This window comes from Hakea prostrata, unplaced genomic scaffold, assembly GCF_041222555.1.
Source record: "Hakea prostrata isolate BN-2017 unplaced genomic scaffold, UWA_Hpros_2 contig_57, whole genome shotgun sequence".
NCBI lineage: Eukaryota > Viridiplantae > Streptophyta > Magnoliopsida > Proteales > Proteaceae > Hakea > Hakea prostrata.
Genome location: NW_028291176.1, coordinates 260,120 through 278,888, shown reverse-complemented (window position 1 = coordinate 278,888; position 18,769 = coordinate 260,120). Strand labels below are relative to the sequence as shown.

The following is an 18,769-nucleotide window of genomic DNA, read 5'->3' as shown; positions in this document are numbered from 1 at the left end:
TAACCTAACATATGGTGTCAAAGCTTATGTTTGTTTGTCTACCTTTTTTATATTTTAACTTTTTTGTGTGAAAATATCAAATGTAAGTTCAAAGGCAAAAGAGCATTGTTTGACCGTGTGCTTCAAATTCTTAGATATAGAACATGCACATTACAGCTCAATCATTCATACAATAAAGAAAATTCATTCATTTCCGTGTTCCTTGACATTTCTTGAGCCATTGTGTTGATGTGAAAGCTACACAAATCAAAAGTAATTCAGAAAACTACCAAAAGTGGTGATGTTAATCCTAATGTAATTTTGTTTCTGTTTTAGTTATATAAAGCTAGTTCTCGTGACAAAAGCCAAGTTAAAAACAAAAAGATTAATTAGTACATTAGATTAATATCTTAAAGTTTATTAAAATAAAATTTAAGTATTACCACACCAGTCAGTGCACTTTTCATGAATATATAACTTAATCTAATATGGTATATTACTAGTTTCAAGATATAAAGTCTGATATTCTTTAATTTTGTTACTTTCTTTCAAGCTCAAAGAGAAAATGCTCTTAGTACAACCACGCTCGATCTTAGGACCGTAAACTCAAGTAAATTGAAGACTTCCTTAGTGACAGAGAACATTTTGGGGTTAGATGAGAAAAAATAAATATTATAAACGCCATTTTTATTTCATATTCGATTTTAGCTCTCTTAAATTTATTTGGAAAAATAAAATAGTCTCAATGAGCACCATTAAGATGTGAAAAGCTTGAACTTATATCCCTAGACATCAATGTACAATCCAAATCCGTCCATATTTAGGAATTCACATATCTTAAGCTTCTTTCTTTCTTTCTTTTTCCAAATAAAACTTAAACCCCTCTTCCTTCTCAACAAAAATGTCATGTTTTGTAAATTATAGTTTTTGAAATGGTATTTAAACAACCACTTGAATTACAAGATAAAAAATATATAAAAGAAAACAAGGATTCTTGTGTCTTCTTGAAGAAATTACAAGATATCATTGCTAAGAATGGGTATTTAAGTTTTCAAAAATTTGTTCAAATTTTGATTCTCCAGTTGAAACAGGTTGGTATATTCTCAAGTCTTAAAATTTCTTAAAAATAATATGGATAACATGTGCACCTTGGACCAAGAAATGAAAATCTTTTGCAATTGATTTTAATATAATAAAAATTTCCTTCATGGTCAATCTAAATTCAATTTTGAGAAGAAAGAAAATATATATATATATATTCAATTTGAAAGAGAGAATTCCACAATTACTTAATTAATAACATCTTTTAATAAGAAAAGCACAATTCTATGTCACTCATCAATCTTGTCAAACTTCTTTAAAAAAATTCAATCTTATCTATCAGACAATGAGAACTTCATCTTTAGGTTTCCTCCAACCACATCACCATATATATATATTTCATTTTTTATAACTATATTACTATAAGATATGAACCAACCATTCTACTATCTTCACAACCTGAACCTCCTAATCCTATCCAAGTTTATTAGGGTCTAGGAAGAATTAGATGTATACAAGCCTAACATAGTTTTCAAGGGACTATTTTTAGAACTTGAATCCATGAACGAATGAAAGTTCAGTAAATACGCATTTAACCAATACACCAACTTTTGCAACTAAAATTTTTTGAATAATGTTTTTTTTTTCTATCGAAACTGAAGTGTCTGGGTTAGCTTAATGCTAATGGGTTGCCTCAGTTGGCAAAGACCAACCATCCCATAAGTAAGTGGTTAAGAGTTCAAAGTTCATTAAGGGCTGAGATTAGTTACAGTGAATTATATTAAGAGAAGAAGAAGATCGATTATTTCAGTAACCCATAATTAACTAAGGAGTTAAGGCTTCCCTTTTAAAAAAAAAAAAAAGGTGGAAGAGATGAAGGTCAACCACAAATTAAACCATATGGAAAATGTCATAAAATTGCTTATACATTTATCCCAAAAAAATTGTTTACACAAATTCAATTACCAAATTTGTTTTTCATTTCATGATCAATTATGTTGATAATTATTAAATTATTCTTTTTTAAATATCATAGGATTATTTTAAAAAACAATATAATACTACAAGACTTTCTTATATAAAGAAAGAAGTAGAAGAAGGATGAAGGAAATTTCTTCACCCACAACTTTCTTTCTTTTTTGTTAGAAAACATCATAATATTGTTTACCCGAATTCAATTGCCAAACTTGTTTTTCATCTCGTAATCAATTATGTTGTTAATTAATAGACAATTACAATTTTTCATTTTTTATGAAAAATGATTTCCTATGGTATATTTTCTTATAAATAAATATAAACAAGGATGAAAAATGATACTTAAAAGAGTAGTGCCAAAGAGGTAAAGTTGAACACTCGAATGGATATATATATACTGATGATAAGAAAAATTATCAGTTATTGACAACCTATCTCAAAGATTGTCAAAACAAAAGCTTAGCTAGCTCTATAGTTCTCATATAGCACGTAAACTATTAAAAATCATTATGAATCGATGTATTTGGGATTTGGCTAAAAGTGAAAGGAGATCTAAAGTTTTAATTTCTTGCATGTTTTATACATAAAAAAGGTAAAGTCAAGATACGTCAAGTTTCATATTTAAAATTAAGCATACATGGCATGATCCATTAAAAATTTGACCTTTCAATTGCAGTGCAAATGGGAGATGTACATGTACATGTTCCTTCATCCATGAATGTTGACTGATCGACTAGATGGGTTAATGAATGAAGTTGAACACTGATGCCTAATTCATGCCTAACCCCCATGCTCTGTGATCATCAAAATCACAACACTAGACCAAAAGTTTCTTTAGTGTGCGTGAACTAGTGTCACTCATAAAGTGAGTTGTTCGTGTTATGGATGATTAAGGTTTACTCATTGTTTTAGAGTTATCTCTAATGTTTAATTTCTCAAATTTGAAGCTGCTGGCCAAACCTTATCTCTTATTTGTTGTTTTCGAATTTGAATTGACAACAACGTTCAAATTTATATTTTGTTTCACGAGTTCAAATTGTTTCCAACTCCTACTTCATAGCCAGTAGAAGCATTCCAAGACTTTGCAGATAAGAAAGAGTCCGCATATAACACAAATACTATTACATACAATTACAAATGAAACTCACTCCTCTCCACTGTTCAAACTGTGGAGACTTATCCCAATTCTATGGAGTTTTCACACTCCCCTCATTTATAAACTACAAGTAAACTTTAGAAGACCAACATAAAAGATCGCTGTGTAAGCATGTGGCCCCAATGCGATTTCATTAACCCTCGTATCGGTTAAAGTCGAAAAAAATTGGATCCTGCACAGGATCATCAAGCCAAAATTTCGACCGAAATTCCGATCCCACCGCCAAAGGTGTATGGCTTGATGGTCCTGCGCATTTAATTGCGCAGGACCCAAGCAAGGTCGGGTTAAAGTATTACATGTTCCGACAACAATTTCTTGCAATATATATATAATGTAGGGTAACTATAGGCCCAAATGAAGTACTCTCTGCTATCCACATTATTTTCACTTAGGAGAAGAATAAGAAAAATTATATTGATTAGACCATATGGTAGATTATTCTTGTTATTTTGTGTTAAGTTTGAGAAATCAGGAACATGCATTAACAGTTGAGAATATTACACCATCACCCAAAAAAAAGGAGAGGATGTGAAAAAAATCAACAAAAGTATCCTCTGCTAATGAAATCAAAAAAGCAAATAAAGAAGCACCCAACAAGCCATATAGACATGATTAGCACCAATCTAGGGGCCACAAATTCAACTAGGACAACTGATCATAAATCTTATTGGCAGCAAAGCTAGTAGTTGTCTAACTAAGAGATGATTGAATCAAAATGAGAAAATATAAGGTGAGCTTTAGTACTCTTCAGACACTACTATCACAGAGTTTGTTGTCCATATTAGATCCATAGGCTTTTTCCCTTGTGCTTTTCTTTCTTCTTTCTCTTTTGAAAGCAAAGATAATTAAAGGCATTCCCATTATAAATCAGTCAATAAAATATATACCAATCATATAACATTGTTGGATTACTCTGAAAGAGCAAACAAAGGAAGGAGAAGTGATGAGCTAGGCATTCACTTTCTTTACTTAGATATTGACAGTAAGCTTTAAGATTACAGGAACTATAACCAATCTTCCAGCTATCAGAGTGGTTATATGTAAAGATCTGGTCAAAAAAGGAACAACCATAGCAATATGACCTTCAATAATGCAAAAAAGTTTGAGTTAAATTAAGATTGGTTCTCTGTTTTCAGTGAGGAAAAAAGGGGAAGAAAAGCAGACATTTTACTTTGACCAATCTCCAATATTATTTAATCTCTTCTGGGAAAAGGATTGATTAGAGATTCTAATAAATCTCTGATAATTGTCTCACCTGCAAAGGGAAGGACATGAAAAGGATCCAACTTTTATGTTGGGGCCTCCAGCCTTTTTGTGTTGCAATTAGAGTCACTTGTAAAGTACAAATGATACTAAGCATTTCTTTAGAAAAATCTGATAGAAGGTAGACATTATCAATTTGCAAACTTATAGTGGGCAAGTAGCATACATAATCAACAGAAGAACCATAAAAGGCTATAAAACATTTGACCAAGTTAAAGGAAAAAGGAAAATGGAAAATTGCCTTAAAAACAAATCATTTGTATTTTACAAAAGTAGAGAATGCTGCTACATGTCATGTAAGAGTAACAAGTAATTTAAACAGATCATGAGTGATAGGTCTAAAAACATTTGTATCACTTATCTTGATTGCTATTAAAATGGAAACTTTAGGCTTGCTGTAAGCCAAATGCCTCAGAACCCAACTCTAGCAAAGAAAACCCAAGCCTACGAACTGGTTGGGCCAGTGTTTGTGATGGACGAAATACAAAAACAGAGTTCATCTGCACTTGCCCAAACCTCAGTTTGCACTTGAGCGATGCCCAAATAAAGAATTGTTATTTCAATGATTTACTAATTTTTAAATTTGGGGGAATAAGGAAAAGGAAAAGCCATTAATATTTGAGGTAAGGTTGCTCATACCAACTTAATATGCAAGGATAAATCACAATAGTGCTGTTGGTGGTTCTAAAACAAAGCTGAATTTTCAATTTTCTAGCTTCAAACTATTGAGGTTGTTTCCTCTGATAAGAGCTCTCAATTATTCAATGCTACATCCTCCAGGGGCCCAATTCTAACACATGATTATGACTTCAAAAGGCTCATGGGAAGTGAGGAACTTGGACATTTGACTCTTGTTTACTCATTTTCATCCACTTCATTATAATTTTATTTCGCTTCCCTTCATATCTAACTAAACAGGGTGCAAGTGACAAGTGAATGATGTGCATGCACTAATGAAACCCTGATCATTCTTTTGGAGAAGACAAAGAAAAACCCTGATCGAGACCCTCCACTCAAAGAATAAATCACTTATACAACCTTCTCTTTTTTAATCAAATAACATAAAAAACTCTCCTTCTGGTCATCAGATGATAAGAAAATGTTGTGTGCGTGTGTGAGAGAAAGGGGGGGGGGGGGGAGAGAGATTATAAAAACTACATTTACTATCAACTTGTGGGTTCTGCTCGTCATACAAAGGTAAATCAGCATTTCATGCCTACTTTTCTATTGCTATGGTGTAAGTATGGATACAACTAATGTCAAGCTCCAAGCTTTCTTCTTTTTCCCCTTTCACTAATCCTTCAACTTATAGGAAGAACATGTAATTAAAAATTACCAAGGAGGATGGTCATCTTGTGCAGTCTTTGGTGGGGCAGGTTTCCAGCCAGGCTTCTCATCCCAGTACATGTCATAATATATGTGACCAGGAACATGGTCTGTCACACAGCACCATATCCCCATGTACCTTTTCACACGCGCTCTGAACTTCTCTTCTCTTTTCTGATCATATAATTAAAAAACTTTGCATTGTCAGATAAAATATAACCAATGAATTTTTGCCACATCTCTATTTGTTTCAATGAGAAATGCCCCAAGGTAAAATAAAGCAGGGAGATTATTACAGTTTTCAACCATTATTTGTACTGATTTTGGCATACAAAAAGTGAGCCTACTGCAGAACTCTATAAATCTATTTTCACTTCTCCTGAAACAAACTCTACACCTAGATAGTTATACTCTTTCATCTACTTCGTCCAGTTTATATAGAAATAAATGAGGCCCACACAGTTGCAGCGGGAAAGAGAATACCTTGTCAGTAAAGCCTTTGAATGCAACTTGCATGGATGAAAATTGTATAACTTTGACATCCTTGAATGAGGAGAACACTGTTTTCAACTGTCAAAAATAGAACCACATGGTTACACACCTCAAGAGAAAAAAAAGAAAAGTAATTAAAAGTCCCATAGCTTAGATCTTTCTATAGTAGAGAATGACGTGAAAATTGATATTGCACCCTCTAATGCAGTATATGATTTAGGTTAACTACAACCTTAGAATTTGTAAATCAACAATCCTTACTAGGATGCAGCTATTGGGAATCCTAATAAATGGGTCAGGTCTCAGTCCACACGGACATTGGGAAGCCCTCTAAATTGCACATAAGGAATCACATAGATTGACATTTTTAATAAGACCTGAAAATTAAATTGCGGTTTGGTTCATAAGAAGGTGAAAGAGGAATGGAGTTTTCATCCATGCCTACAAAAATATTCTTTAGAATTGGCTTGAATTGACAGACATTACTCTCACATTTAGGAGAAACAGGAGAAACATAAGGAGTAAAGATAGCATACATAGCAAAGAGAAAGAGTGAACCCTGTTCATTGGCTTTGGAGTGTATTTTGAGAAACTACAACTAAGTTTATAACAGAAGTAGCATCAAGACATCAGGTTTACTATATCCGAAAAGGATGGTTATACTAAGGCTCCTCTTGGAAACGGTGTCTCAGGGTCTCACTTAAGATACAAGGGTCTAAACTACCATTATGTGAGACAAGCATCACAATTCAGAAGGAAAAGTCTGCATCAGAGTCATGCTGGATGCGATTACACATATGAACAAGACACAAGCTCCTGGAATGTGCATGCTAGAAAAGAATCCAACTGAAAGGTCCAAGATGCCAACTTATAAAAGAAAGAAATTGATGTGCACATGGATTGAACCCCCCTCCCCCCAAAAAAAAAGCTGAACCCTAAAGTGGGCCCCAAGAACCGCCAAAGAATGCTGGCCGAACCCACCCCAGGGGTATTTTGGTGGTTTTTCTTGCCCCCTTTAGGGCCTAGTATGGGTCTAGCTGGAATCCCCTTGATCCAAAGGTTATGGATCCATTTTTATTTTTTTATTTGGGGGTTAGTTGTTTAAGAGTTATAGTCCATTTTAATTTCTTGAGTTGTGTTTGACTTAATCAAAGTTGTGGATAAGATAAGACTCTTTATGCAAAAGGGTTCTTATCTTTAAGAGTTTGGTTTGGTTTGAAGAGTTTTACATTAAATCAAAATTATTTGAATGAGTCCTAAGTTATCTTAATTAGTATGTGCATTTTAAGTTAACTTAAAATTTAATTAAGCATGTGTGTTTAGTAGATTCCGAATCTAGGGTTGAGGTCTTTAAGTAATTAGATTTCATTTTAAGTGTTTTGGTCAAGAAGAGGGATCCTTATCCATTAGGCAGTCCCAACTCAAGTTGGAGTCTTTCTTTTGAAGGTTATAAATAGCCCATAGTTCATTGTAAGTCCTAGTTTTTGATAAATAAAGATTTTTGAGTTTATTACAGCCAGGGTGGTTGGCAGGGTTCCTTTGAGGGGGACCCTGCTGTTGTCTAATTCTCTGTTTCCCAGATTTTCTCAATTCAGTTTTGCACTCTAGCATTCAACCATTAGTTTCAGCAAGTAAAGTCAGTCTTCCAGCTGCCGAACACAGTCCAGATAATTCCCAGATAAGTCCAGTCACAGCCTTTCCCTCACCCTCTCCCCCCACTCGCAAGACATCCCTGCCCCCTCCCCTGTTTTGCGCATAGCAGAACCATCCATCCCTCATCCCCACAGGCCCTAGAACCCTTCCCCATTGCTGTTTCAGACCCCTAGGCATCCCCTCCCCCCTTCCTGCGACTCTAGTACTACCTTTCCCCAACCTGTCCAGCCCCTGTAATTCCCCCTAGGACCTTCCCTCCGCATTTGTTTCTCTGTTTTGAAAGAAAATTGAAAACCAGAAGAAAATTCAGAAATTCCTGCACTTAGTAGAAAACTTCTAGAATCTGAAACCTAATTGTGCTACAGTTTAGACCCTTCCCAATTCCAGAACTATTAAATTAAAGTCTGAAACACAGGGCAGCAAACCCCAGTTCTCCTACCCTAGCCATAGCCCTAGTTTTCTATTTCAGTTCAAATTTCAAATCTAAAATCATATTACAGCAGGGTTTTTCAGAGTTTTAGCATACCCTAAACACCCTGCGATCCTCCCTTTTGCTGGAATTTCCTGGGTAAACCAAAATCTAGGAAATTACCTCAAGACCCTCAGCCCTAGATCCTGGTTTACATCAGAAATCCTACTGAGAAGTGTAACAAGTCAAACTTTGACAAGCTCTTATAGCATGAATAGTGGCGGAAAGTGGACGAACAGAACAAAGTAAACTTGATGCAGTGAGCTCCATGAAGACAACCTAGATTCTTAGCAGTACAAACAAATAAACACAAACAAACTGATAATATAATCCATTGAGCATATAATTTTTATATGAATACACTAATGTTGTAACTGGATTGGCACAATTTTTGCACAATTTAGAGTACCAGTTCTTCACTGCTATTCTTTGGAAATCTGAGAACTCCTGGTTGATTTGTCATATTAGTTACTTGACAGCCTTTGCTTCCCTCTTCACATAGATGAACATCAAGCCATGAATCCTTGACCTGAAATACAGAATCATAAGGGGACAATGAAAAAGCTTTCTGGATAGATCAACAAGAAAAAAACAACTACCTGTGTGTTTAAGGGAGGACCATATTACCTGCTCAGGCAGTAAAGGATTTTCAAAGAAAGAATACTCTCTAAAATCAATCCGGGGGCCAAATTCTTCTTCTGGCAGATCTTTTAGCATGACATTCACCTACATTGAAACATGCCTTTCTTAATCCTTTGTCCTCTCCATTATCAACTAAGGAAGCATTAGGCACAAAAGCTATGGCTAACATTGTCAACATGGAAGATAGGGGAATATCTAAATGTGACAGCACAGAGCAATGAGCTATCAAGGGAGGGAACCATTTCAAGAAGCTAAGAATTTACAGCAATCTATCATATAAGTAAACTCCCAGTCACACGATCATGCATACGATATATGAAGAAATTTGACCGAATTTATTAAAAAAAAAAAAAAAAAAGAGACAAGTAAGATTAGTTTCATAAACAGTACCTCAAATACATGATCCAAAGGACAGATAAAAGGTTGTCTTGTCAGAGTCCCTGGCAGGACTCCAGGATGTGGAAACCATAGTCTATCCAGCCTGCACCATAGTGGAGGCATCACCTAAAAATAAAAGACGAAAAAAGAAAAAGAGAAAAGTGTGAAAAGATCAGAATAGAGATAGACAGGGCTCTAAACACTAGAAATTCTATCTACTTTTTCACTCTTATTATTAGAAGGTAGCACATGAAATTAGTTACTCTATATTGCCACATATAGGTTGGTCTAATGGAAAATGAGCATTGGCTCTCTTTTTTTCTTTAAAAAAACGAAATTATGCAAATGCAACAACATTGTGGCAAGTTCAACCAAAATCTAAGCAAATTGATTTATATCAATTTATATCAACGCAGCAAAATAAATTATTTTAGATAAATGTTGACAGAGCAGATACTATCTAAGGAATATGCCCATACTCACCAGAGTTCGGTTCAGCAAAGAAGCAAGAGCAAGTGCTTTCCTTATTTGCTTTATCTGAACAATAATTTTAAATATAAGTAATAAAGCCTAAGTATAGAACCATAAATAAGCGCACGAGGCAGGTTACATACTTGGTAATTCATGAGTAAAAAGTGTGATTCAATGTTGTGCTCTCCATCAAGCAATAAGCTCTTTGGGATAAATGGTTTAAATGACAAGAAACCTCCTGCATAAGACCCCTGAACATGTTAAATTTTCCATCACCCCAGCATCTAAGAGACCACAATTACAAGAAGTCAACCAAATACAGAATGACAATTTTGCGCACTTTGACATGAAAACAGTAGCCAAAAAAAAGAAGGCAGTCATAATTTCACATTTACAAGTAATTGCAATCATAATTTATGAACCCTAATGAATCCAGAAAATTAGAAAGATGAAAATAGGACTTGCTAAATTACAAGGGAGAAAAGACCCGGGAAGATAGAGATAGTCCAGTCACCATTACCATCTGGTCATGTATCAAACTAGCTTGGAAGAATGGTGAGTAAGTGGAGTCATTCATTGTTCAGAAACATAGACATCTCCATTTGTTAGATAAAAAAGTAATCTAGTCCACCTAACAAATCTTAATTTCTTATAGAGCAGGAAATCCAATGGACTATCGAGTCCAGCTAACCTAATCAAAAACGCAAACAGTTGAACCTCACCTAGATGTGGTACATTAGACAATAATAAATCCATTCTATTTAATAACTACTTTACTGTGGAGGTGCTTCTAGCAAAATGGTGGCAGCCTCCTATATAGAGCCAGTAAGACCACGGTGGTCTTGGGTTCAAACCTCCGTCCCTCCACACCTCTCCCCTCCCCCCCCCCCCGAATCCGTTGGGCCTATGTTTGATGATGACTACAAAAAATAATAATAATAATTACTTTACTCATGTAAGTCAGTATCTCAAACATGTTACAGATCTTCGTAGAATTTCAACCCTTGTTTGCTATAACTCCGTACCAATCCATGGATTTCTGTTCACAGCTTCTGACAATGCTTTTACTTCATATGATTTCTATCATCAAATCAATCACATCAACAATAGCTTGCATCTGTCCTGGCGCTTCCTAGTGGCAAAATCCTCCAACTCCAAAGGAGAGGAGGAGGATGTCAAACAAGCACTAAATTGGAAATAGGAGTAGCACCTCTTTGGGACCACACCTTCATCGACGCCAACATAGTTGCCTCGGATGCCGAAAGGTATCCTTGGGGTTGCAGCTACAGTCTCTGCGACGGGCGTCGACAGCGCCATCAACAACGAAGTGATCAAGATCTTCTGGGAAGGACGGGCAATCACTTCGGGCAAAAGAAGGCGTGTGGGCGGCATCAATAGAAACTGCGGGAATCGACTTGAAGATTCACCAACAGCGATTGCCTTACGCTTGGAGGATTCACTAGTTGAAACCACCTCACTTGCCCCAACCACGCGCCGACGGAATGATTTTCTTGCTAGACTTCGCTCGATAAAGTTCGGGTTGATCTTGGGAGCCACTATGTGAACAGAAAAGTTGTATCGGTACAGATATCCAAGACAAAAAAAAAGAAAAAGGAAAACCCTAGTTCTCTATCACTTAAGAAAAACCCGATTAACTAAACCCCAAGTACTACTCTTGTGCACGTTTACTCGGGGGAAGTGGGGAAAGAGATGAGTAATCAAAAAAAAAAAAAACTCACTTGTTCGAGGAAGTTGATAGAGCTAGTGTTGGAGTACGAGGAATACGGAAGCGACGGAAGGACGGAATGTCACTTTAGCACTTTAGCAAATCTAACTTGCGGATAGCGGGATAGATGGAGAGTACCCACGAAGGCTTTAAATAGCCTCAAGTATTAAGACGACAGTTGAAAGCTAAGGACAACCAATGGCCCGGATCGAAATGACGCTTGAAATTCATAGAATGCAAGATCAACGGTCGGAGGGACGCCACATGGAAACATGTGGAGGCGAGCACCCGATGCGGGGAGTACCTCCAATCGTCGCACCACCATTGTAATAATGGATGTATTTCCAATTCATTGGAAACAGTGAATGGTATACCAAAGCAAGAAAACGTTTGGACTTCGCAGATACGAGAAGGGAAACGTGTGGACTTTGCGATAAATGAAGTAGTGGGGAAGATTAATGCATCTTTCCAAAGCGCATCTTCACAATATCTCTACAAGATTATTATTCGTCGAAGAATGTGAAGTTAAGTGATAATTTTTATCATTTATACTTTGATATTCAAGACAAGAGTTCAACAGAGAGACAGGGAAATGGAAAGGCCAACATGAAAAAGAAGTGTCTATTCACTAAGCAAGGAGGTCAATCTTTACACAAAAAAAAAAAAAAAGATAACTCCCTAAGCCTCTTCTTCATTGTTGCCGAGGGACCCCGGGTCGGGAGGACTTTTCTCGGGATCTTGAGAAGAGTCTTCCTCAAGAATGACATTGTCGAGTCCTCTTTAGCAGCGGCTTGAGACTCGGTTTGTGACTTCTCCTCCGGAAGCGCCGGCTCGTCGGCCAGGTATGCCTCATATTGAGGGTCAGGTGGAAAAAGGATCATTTTCTTCCCGAGCCCGGTCACGGGAGATCCATGCCTAATTTCCCGAAGACCTCTTTATGGCACACCTCACGAAAGGGAGCAGTATTGAAGGAAGGGATTGATGCAAGAATTCGCTCCCAAACATCATTCTGCCCCAAGCGATAAGCTTGAATGTTGTAGGCACCTAGCAGCTCGGAGAAAGGTACGTTGTTCGGTATTTCCGAACACACTCCTTCCGAAGCTACGGCTTGATATGCTCGGGCTTGCTAGGGACCGCCCACTTCAGATATTCTTCATTCTCTATACATTTAATTTCAAGCTGTCACCGAACAACGTGGTAGCTTCTTTTTGCTTCTTGGCCTCACGCTCGGCAGCAGCGGCACGAGCCTTCGAAGCATCAAGGGCATCCTTGAGGGAGATCTCTTCTTCCTCATGTTTTCTCTGCAGCTCCTCAGCAGCTGCAGTCAGCCGGTCTATCTCATAATTGGCCTTGGCCAAATTCTCTTCATAGGTTTGCAGCAAAGAGCTGTTGCGGCCAACCCGGCTCAATGCTTCCATGTGTTGATAGAAGCTCAACATAGCATTCTTGGAAAGGCGGAAAATATCAGAAGAAGTCATAAGAAATTATGAAAAAATAAGTAAACAAGAAGACCGGTACCTTGTGGATTGACTAACAAGGGCAACATCATCCAGGTTTTCAAATTCACGGTGATCAGAAGGAACAAGACTGAGGGAGCTCCACTCTGCAGCTTTCTCAGGGTCCCGAGTCACCCTGTCGGTCAACTTTAGGGTCCATTGGGGGGTGAAGACCTCCTCACAATCCGTTGAAGTTTTGGATTTTTTATGGGAGGAAGCATCAATTGTATCATGCCTCCTTTTGGTTCAGGCGGAGGAGGAGACATTAGACCTCTCCACCATTGGATTCTTCCCTTTACCCGAAGCATCAGCCACGGGCCTGATATTCCTAATACCCCTATAAGAGGGGTCGGGAGAGGGAACAGAAGCCTCTTGATCTACGATCAAGGCTGCGGGTGATCGTTGCTTGGCTGTCACAACGGCCCTAGCGGCTTTCACTCGCGGTTCTCGGGGTTCATTCTTGGAGGCACCGCAAAGAAGAGCAAGAGTCGAATTAAAGACATATCACTTGAGTAAAATTAAAGGATGATGGTTAGAAGCTCACAATGAGCCAAGCTCCAGTACTGAAGAATGAAGTTATACTCCACCTCAAGTCCATGTATCTCTTGATACCATGGAATGGATTTGATCTTCCTGATGGCCGCCTCGTCTTCTTTGGATAAGGGGAGGCCTCGGTTATTCTCGGAAGAAGAAGTACACCGCCTCCGGGCGGTTGGGAAGTTAAGATCCGATGGAGGTGCTCGACGAAAAAGTATCGTTCGTGCCATCTTTTGTGGTTAGAAGGGCAAGTTCCTTTGGCAAGGATGCTGCCCCTCCAATCAAGTTCAGCCTTATTGCGTTTGGACAGAAAAACCCATCCGGGAGGATGGGAGATAGAAAGAACATGAAAATGTACAAAGAGAGAAAGAGATGGCGTAATGCCAAGTTCAAAACACAAACCCAAGAAGCCGGCGATGAGGCGCCGGCTATTGGGAAGGAGCATTCCGGGACAAATGTCCCAATGATTCAGAACTGCGGAGAACAAAGGATTAAAAAAGGGAAAGCGAACCCCGCTTTCCAGTGCATCTATGTACAGAGAAAATTCACCCTAAAGGGTTGAATCAACCCTCTCATCAGAAGGGGAGCCCTAACCTGATAAGAGGAAGGAAAATCAAAATCTTGGATGGCTGAAAGAAGGGTTTCCTCATTGTAAATGGAGGGGAGCAGGCGAGTCCACCATCGGACCTGGAAGTTTGAGGCTGCCTAGAAGACTCGGCAATCTTGGAAGATCCAGACTCAAGGAGGGGAGAAGGAGTTTCGGTTTTTCTCTCTAAACCTTTTTGAGAAACTTCAGCAAACTCACGCCAGAGGACAATTAGGGTTTTGTTATCACTATCCGATTGTTCGGAACGAGGAGAAGCAAAAGCTTCATTACCACTACTATTACCAACACTGGGTACCAGAGAAGCCCTATTATCTGCCATTACTTTTTTCAGTAAACTACAAAAAGAAAAAGACCAGTAAACTTAATGATTCAGTGAGGCAAAAGCTTGAGAGCAAGAAGGCGCGAAGCAGACAACAAAGGTTCAAATTCCGGACAGGAAGAATGAAACCTACGAAGACAACTAACCACTTTTAAAACACCCGCACGAGTGTTCGGGAATTTGAATGATCGAGATTGATTCAAAATCGACGATCAAGATTGAAAGACGTTTTGAGAGTTTGAACTCACGAATCCGAAACAGGCGTTCGGAAACCGTCGCTTGGATTGCGTGAGCCACGACAGATCGACTGCAAGGAGACATGTGGCCTTACCCTCACAACGCTTGAGGAAAAGTGACCACTGCATTAAATGTGATATGACATTTAATGGAGCACGCAGAGACTATCGCTTGACGAAGAACCCGGTTAAAAACCAAGCCCTCGGGATCGACCGAACAGCAGTGCGGGGGCTCGTGATATGGAGAAATTATGATCAGACCGGGTTCATACCTGGTTCGACCCTCGACCCCAGTCGAGACAGAGGGAACCGACTCGCTCCCGAGCGAACCGGATCCAGAAGATGGCTTGCTAAGGAAGAAAACTTATTCAGCTACAAGCATGCCCTAATCCTACTTATGCATTAGGTTAATTACCCTAATGATGGCAGACTCGAATTGATGGCTGCGGCTAATCATTATCGAAGGGATAATCATCACATAACCTAAAGGGTTCTCTCGGGGAGTCCTCTACTAGTCCAAACTAGTAGAAGTCTATTGCTCAACGGATCTAACTGTTAAGATCCAACGACTACCCGAAGAAGGCTCAAGTGCATCCAACGAAGGAGATTCGAAGGTACACTCTCTCTCCCTCCCCCCGGTACCCTTCGGCATGCAATGTGATCCACGCCAGTCGGTATCGGTGTCAACCTCCCTAACATAACATAATCTGACATCTACTGGTGCGGTTCTGTTCATGTTCTACATTTATTTATTCTTAGTAGAAATCCTTTCGGTGCTCTTCTGACCTAATCCGGTCTTGGGTGCTTTGTTCTCACTTTATTGCAACATCCTTGTGTGTAATCTCTTGACGCTTCCCTCATGGTCGGCTGCTCGTACGAGCATCCCTCGCGGGTCTTGGTTTGTGGTCCGTCACCTTCGGGTTGCCTCTTCGTTGCGCTTCTTCATGGGACCGTCATCACTCGGTGCCTGGGTAGTCTACCTTGTACATGGATGAGTTTCAGAACTTCGGTGGTGTTTCCTTTTGGCGTTCGCTCTGATGCATTGTTGGACACTGTGTGTCTAACTCTTGTTGTTGGTCTCTGTTGGGGCTGCTTTGTCTGCCCGTCTTCTTTGGGTCCCTCCATCCTCCCTTTAAGATTCTTGATTCTCTCACGGATCATTTCACCGGTCTTGGGGTCGTTGGTTGGGTCCTTCATCCCTCGGGACCTTGGCGGGGTTGGTTCACCTCTCTCCAACCATTTGGTTGTTGGCGCTGTCGGGGTCCTGCTGCGTCTTCTATTGGTTACTGTCGTCGGATCTTCCTTCCTGTCCGTCCTTTCCTATCCTTCCACTAGGTCGGCGTATCTTGGCCCCCGCTCGGCTGGCTCTCCCCTGTTGATCTCCTTGTGGGGGCTCTCCGTCCTTCCGGGTTGGTTCCGGTCTTGCGCGTGGCGTCTCCATTGCAACCCTACTTGGCCCCATGTGATTCCTGTCCTCTCCGGGTTGGTTCGGTCTTGGCCTGTCCTTGCTACCGGGTGTTGGTCTCCCCCTCCGTTAGGGTCGCTCGGTTCCTGCCCACTCTGCTCCTGGATATGTCTCCCGGTTTGGGTGTCGGGGCATCTCCGGCTCCCTTTTCGTGTGTCGGGGTGTCGGACCCTCTCCTTTCACCATCGTGGCATCACTGCATCTTCATATCATCACATATATGGTAACTTCTATTGGGATCGTTTCTCACTTGTTACATCGGTGTTCTCTGTCTTCAATTGTGTTCCTGTTCGTTTCCGGTTTCTTGTTCTTTTGTCTTTTGTTTTTGCTGTTCTGTATCTTGTTTGGTCCTCCTTACCTTTTTCTTGGGTCTTGTGTCTTGGCCGGGGGTCCTCTGGTTGTCCTTTGGGTCCTGCGTTCCTCCGGCGTGGTTTCTGTCTCTTGGTCGTGGTTGTCGTGGCGTTTTTCGGTTTTGTTGTCCGTTTGGTGGTTCGGTCTTCGGGTGCTCTGTGTTTCTCTGGGGACCTCCCCTCTCGTTCGTCCTTGCGTTCCTTTACTCTGGTCTTGTGTTTGTGCGCGGCTGGGGTGGTCTTGCTTTGTTGCTGCTCTGTCTTCTGGTGGCTTGGCTTCTTGTGCTACCTTTGTCTATCTGCTCTGGCCTGTTGGTGGTCTGTCTTGTTTGGTCTGGGCCGTTTCTACTACTGTCCTGGTCCGGTCGTTCGTTGGTTTATCGTTGTCTGGTTTGTCTGTCCTTCTTGCTGTCGTGGTTGGGTCATTGTTTAGCTTTCTTGGTGTCTGCTGTTGGTGTTTGGGTGCCTCTCTTCTTTGTCTCAACTCAAGGAAAGAAAAACGATGGAGGGAAGAGGTGGACATACCTTTTGATGCAAAGAGTTTCAGATCCTCGACCCGGATGCGGGTACTTGCGGGGTCTTTGGTTCGTTCGGGTTTGGAGGCGCAATCCGGTGGACTCGTTGGACTTAAATGAGCGCCCTTTCCAGCCCACTCTTGGTCGTGGTTGGTGGTTGTCCCTCATCCCGTCGTCGACTGGCGGCCAGGGACTTGAGGTCGCAATCCATCCTAGGGTTTGCCCAGTCAGTGAGGCTTCCTATGGTAGAAATGCCATCAAACCAAGATAGAGCCTCCGTCCATCACTAATTGATCTTCTCGGTTCAGTTTCCATTAGAACCTCATCATCACTTTCAGGGTTCAACCGACCCCACAGTCCCTGGGTGCCCTCTTACTTTCGGGTCACGGACCTCGATACGGTTCAGCTCAAGGTTAGGGCGGGTTTTACACTCTATATAAACCTCACTACCATACGAGGTGAGGGGATTGAAAACACACAATCTGAGACTCAGATTCAGATACATACTGATAGACATAAATTATTAGCGGCTTACGATCTAGATCACCTTTCCCAGTTCTTTATTCCTTAGCTCTGTGCTTCTAGCAGAGCCGTTTGTGATTAAGTTCATCAACTGACTTAGCCTTCGGAGGTGGACTCCCGACCCCTGCGGTCGGGCCACATCTGACGCTTTCGTTTTGCAGGTCATCACGAGGAGATCTAAGGGTTGAGCAGATTTTGGACGCATCAACATGATTTAAGGTTTAATCTATTTAATCATGTTTCTAGCGCAAAATGAAACTAATAAATAAATTCTATTTGGATTTGCATGAGGATTTGATTGGATGTTTGTTAGTATTTCTTTTGGTTCAAATGCTTATCCCATAGGTTGACCATGCTAGTGTGAATTGTTGCTGCTTATGTTTTATGCTAGAAAAGTAGAACTTATCATTGCATCTATATTGTCTCTAGTTTAAATGGTTGCTATCAAGAATATTATTGCTGACCTCACCAAAGGAGATAAGCTGAATGAGAGGAATTATGACCTCTGGCACCGAAAGGTACAATATCTCCTGGAAGAGCAGGAAATGCTGGAAACCATAACCAGACCATGTCCCAACCTGAAGAAGGTACAATTGCACAACATCGCAGAGACCTTGAGATTTACAATGCCTGGAAGAGGAAGGACAAGGTAGATAGGATTACTATCCTAAGCTCTATGAGGGATGATCTGATGCTTCAATTTGAGAAGCATAGGACTGCAAAGTCTTCGTGGGAGGTAGTGAAGTTCCAGTATGGAGGTCCACTACTAGAGGCTGCGAGCTTGGACTCACTTTTTGTAAAACCCAGCCCTAACCTTGACCCGGAAACCTTGTTATTTGTAGGTCCGATGACCCGAAGTAAAGTAAGAAGTCAGCTTTGGGCCATCCCAGTGGAGGACTTGGTGTCTGGCTTTGAATCCATGAGAGTTGATGATGAAGTTCTATTTATGGAAACTGAATCTTGATGAAGATCGGATTAGTTGATGGACTTGGAGTGCTCTCTATCTTGGTTTGAAGGCATTTCTACCTATTAGGTAAGTCACTTGACATGTGTGCAAAACCCTTTAGGATTGGATTTGATCCGGGTCTTCAATTCCCGCTTTGGAATTGGTCTCCCGCATTGGCCGATTGTGGGACCAGTCACCACTCGAC

The 18,769-nt window shown here is 40.1% G+C and overlaps 1 protein-coding gene across 1 annotated transcript; it reads right to left on the bottom strand.

Moving 5' to 3' along the window:
• Positions 1-5,704: 5,704 nt before the first annotated feature.
• LOC148999055 (arabinosyltransferase XEG113-like) lies at positions 5,705-10,138 on the bottom strand. Its single transcript, XM_089141501.1, has 7 exons — positions 9,989-10,138; positions 9,858-9,911; positions 9,387-9,500; positions 8,982-9,080; positions 8,764-8,883; positions 6,224-6,310; positions 5,705-5,914 (listed from the first exon to the last, which is right to left on the bottom strand). The coding sequence occupies exons 1-7, from the start codon at positions 9,998-10,000 to the stop codon at positions 5,747-5,749; spliced, it is 654 nt and encodes a 217-aa protein (XP_088997627.1). The 5' UTR covers positions 10,001-10,138; the 3' UTR covers positions 5,705-5,746.
• Positions 10,139-18,769: the final 8,631 nt, after the last annotated feature.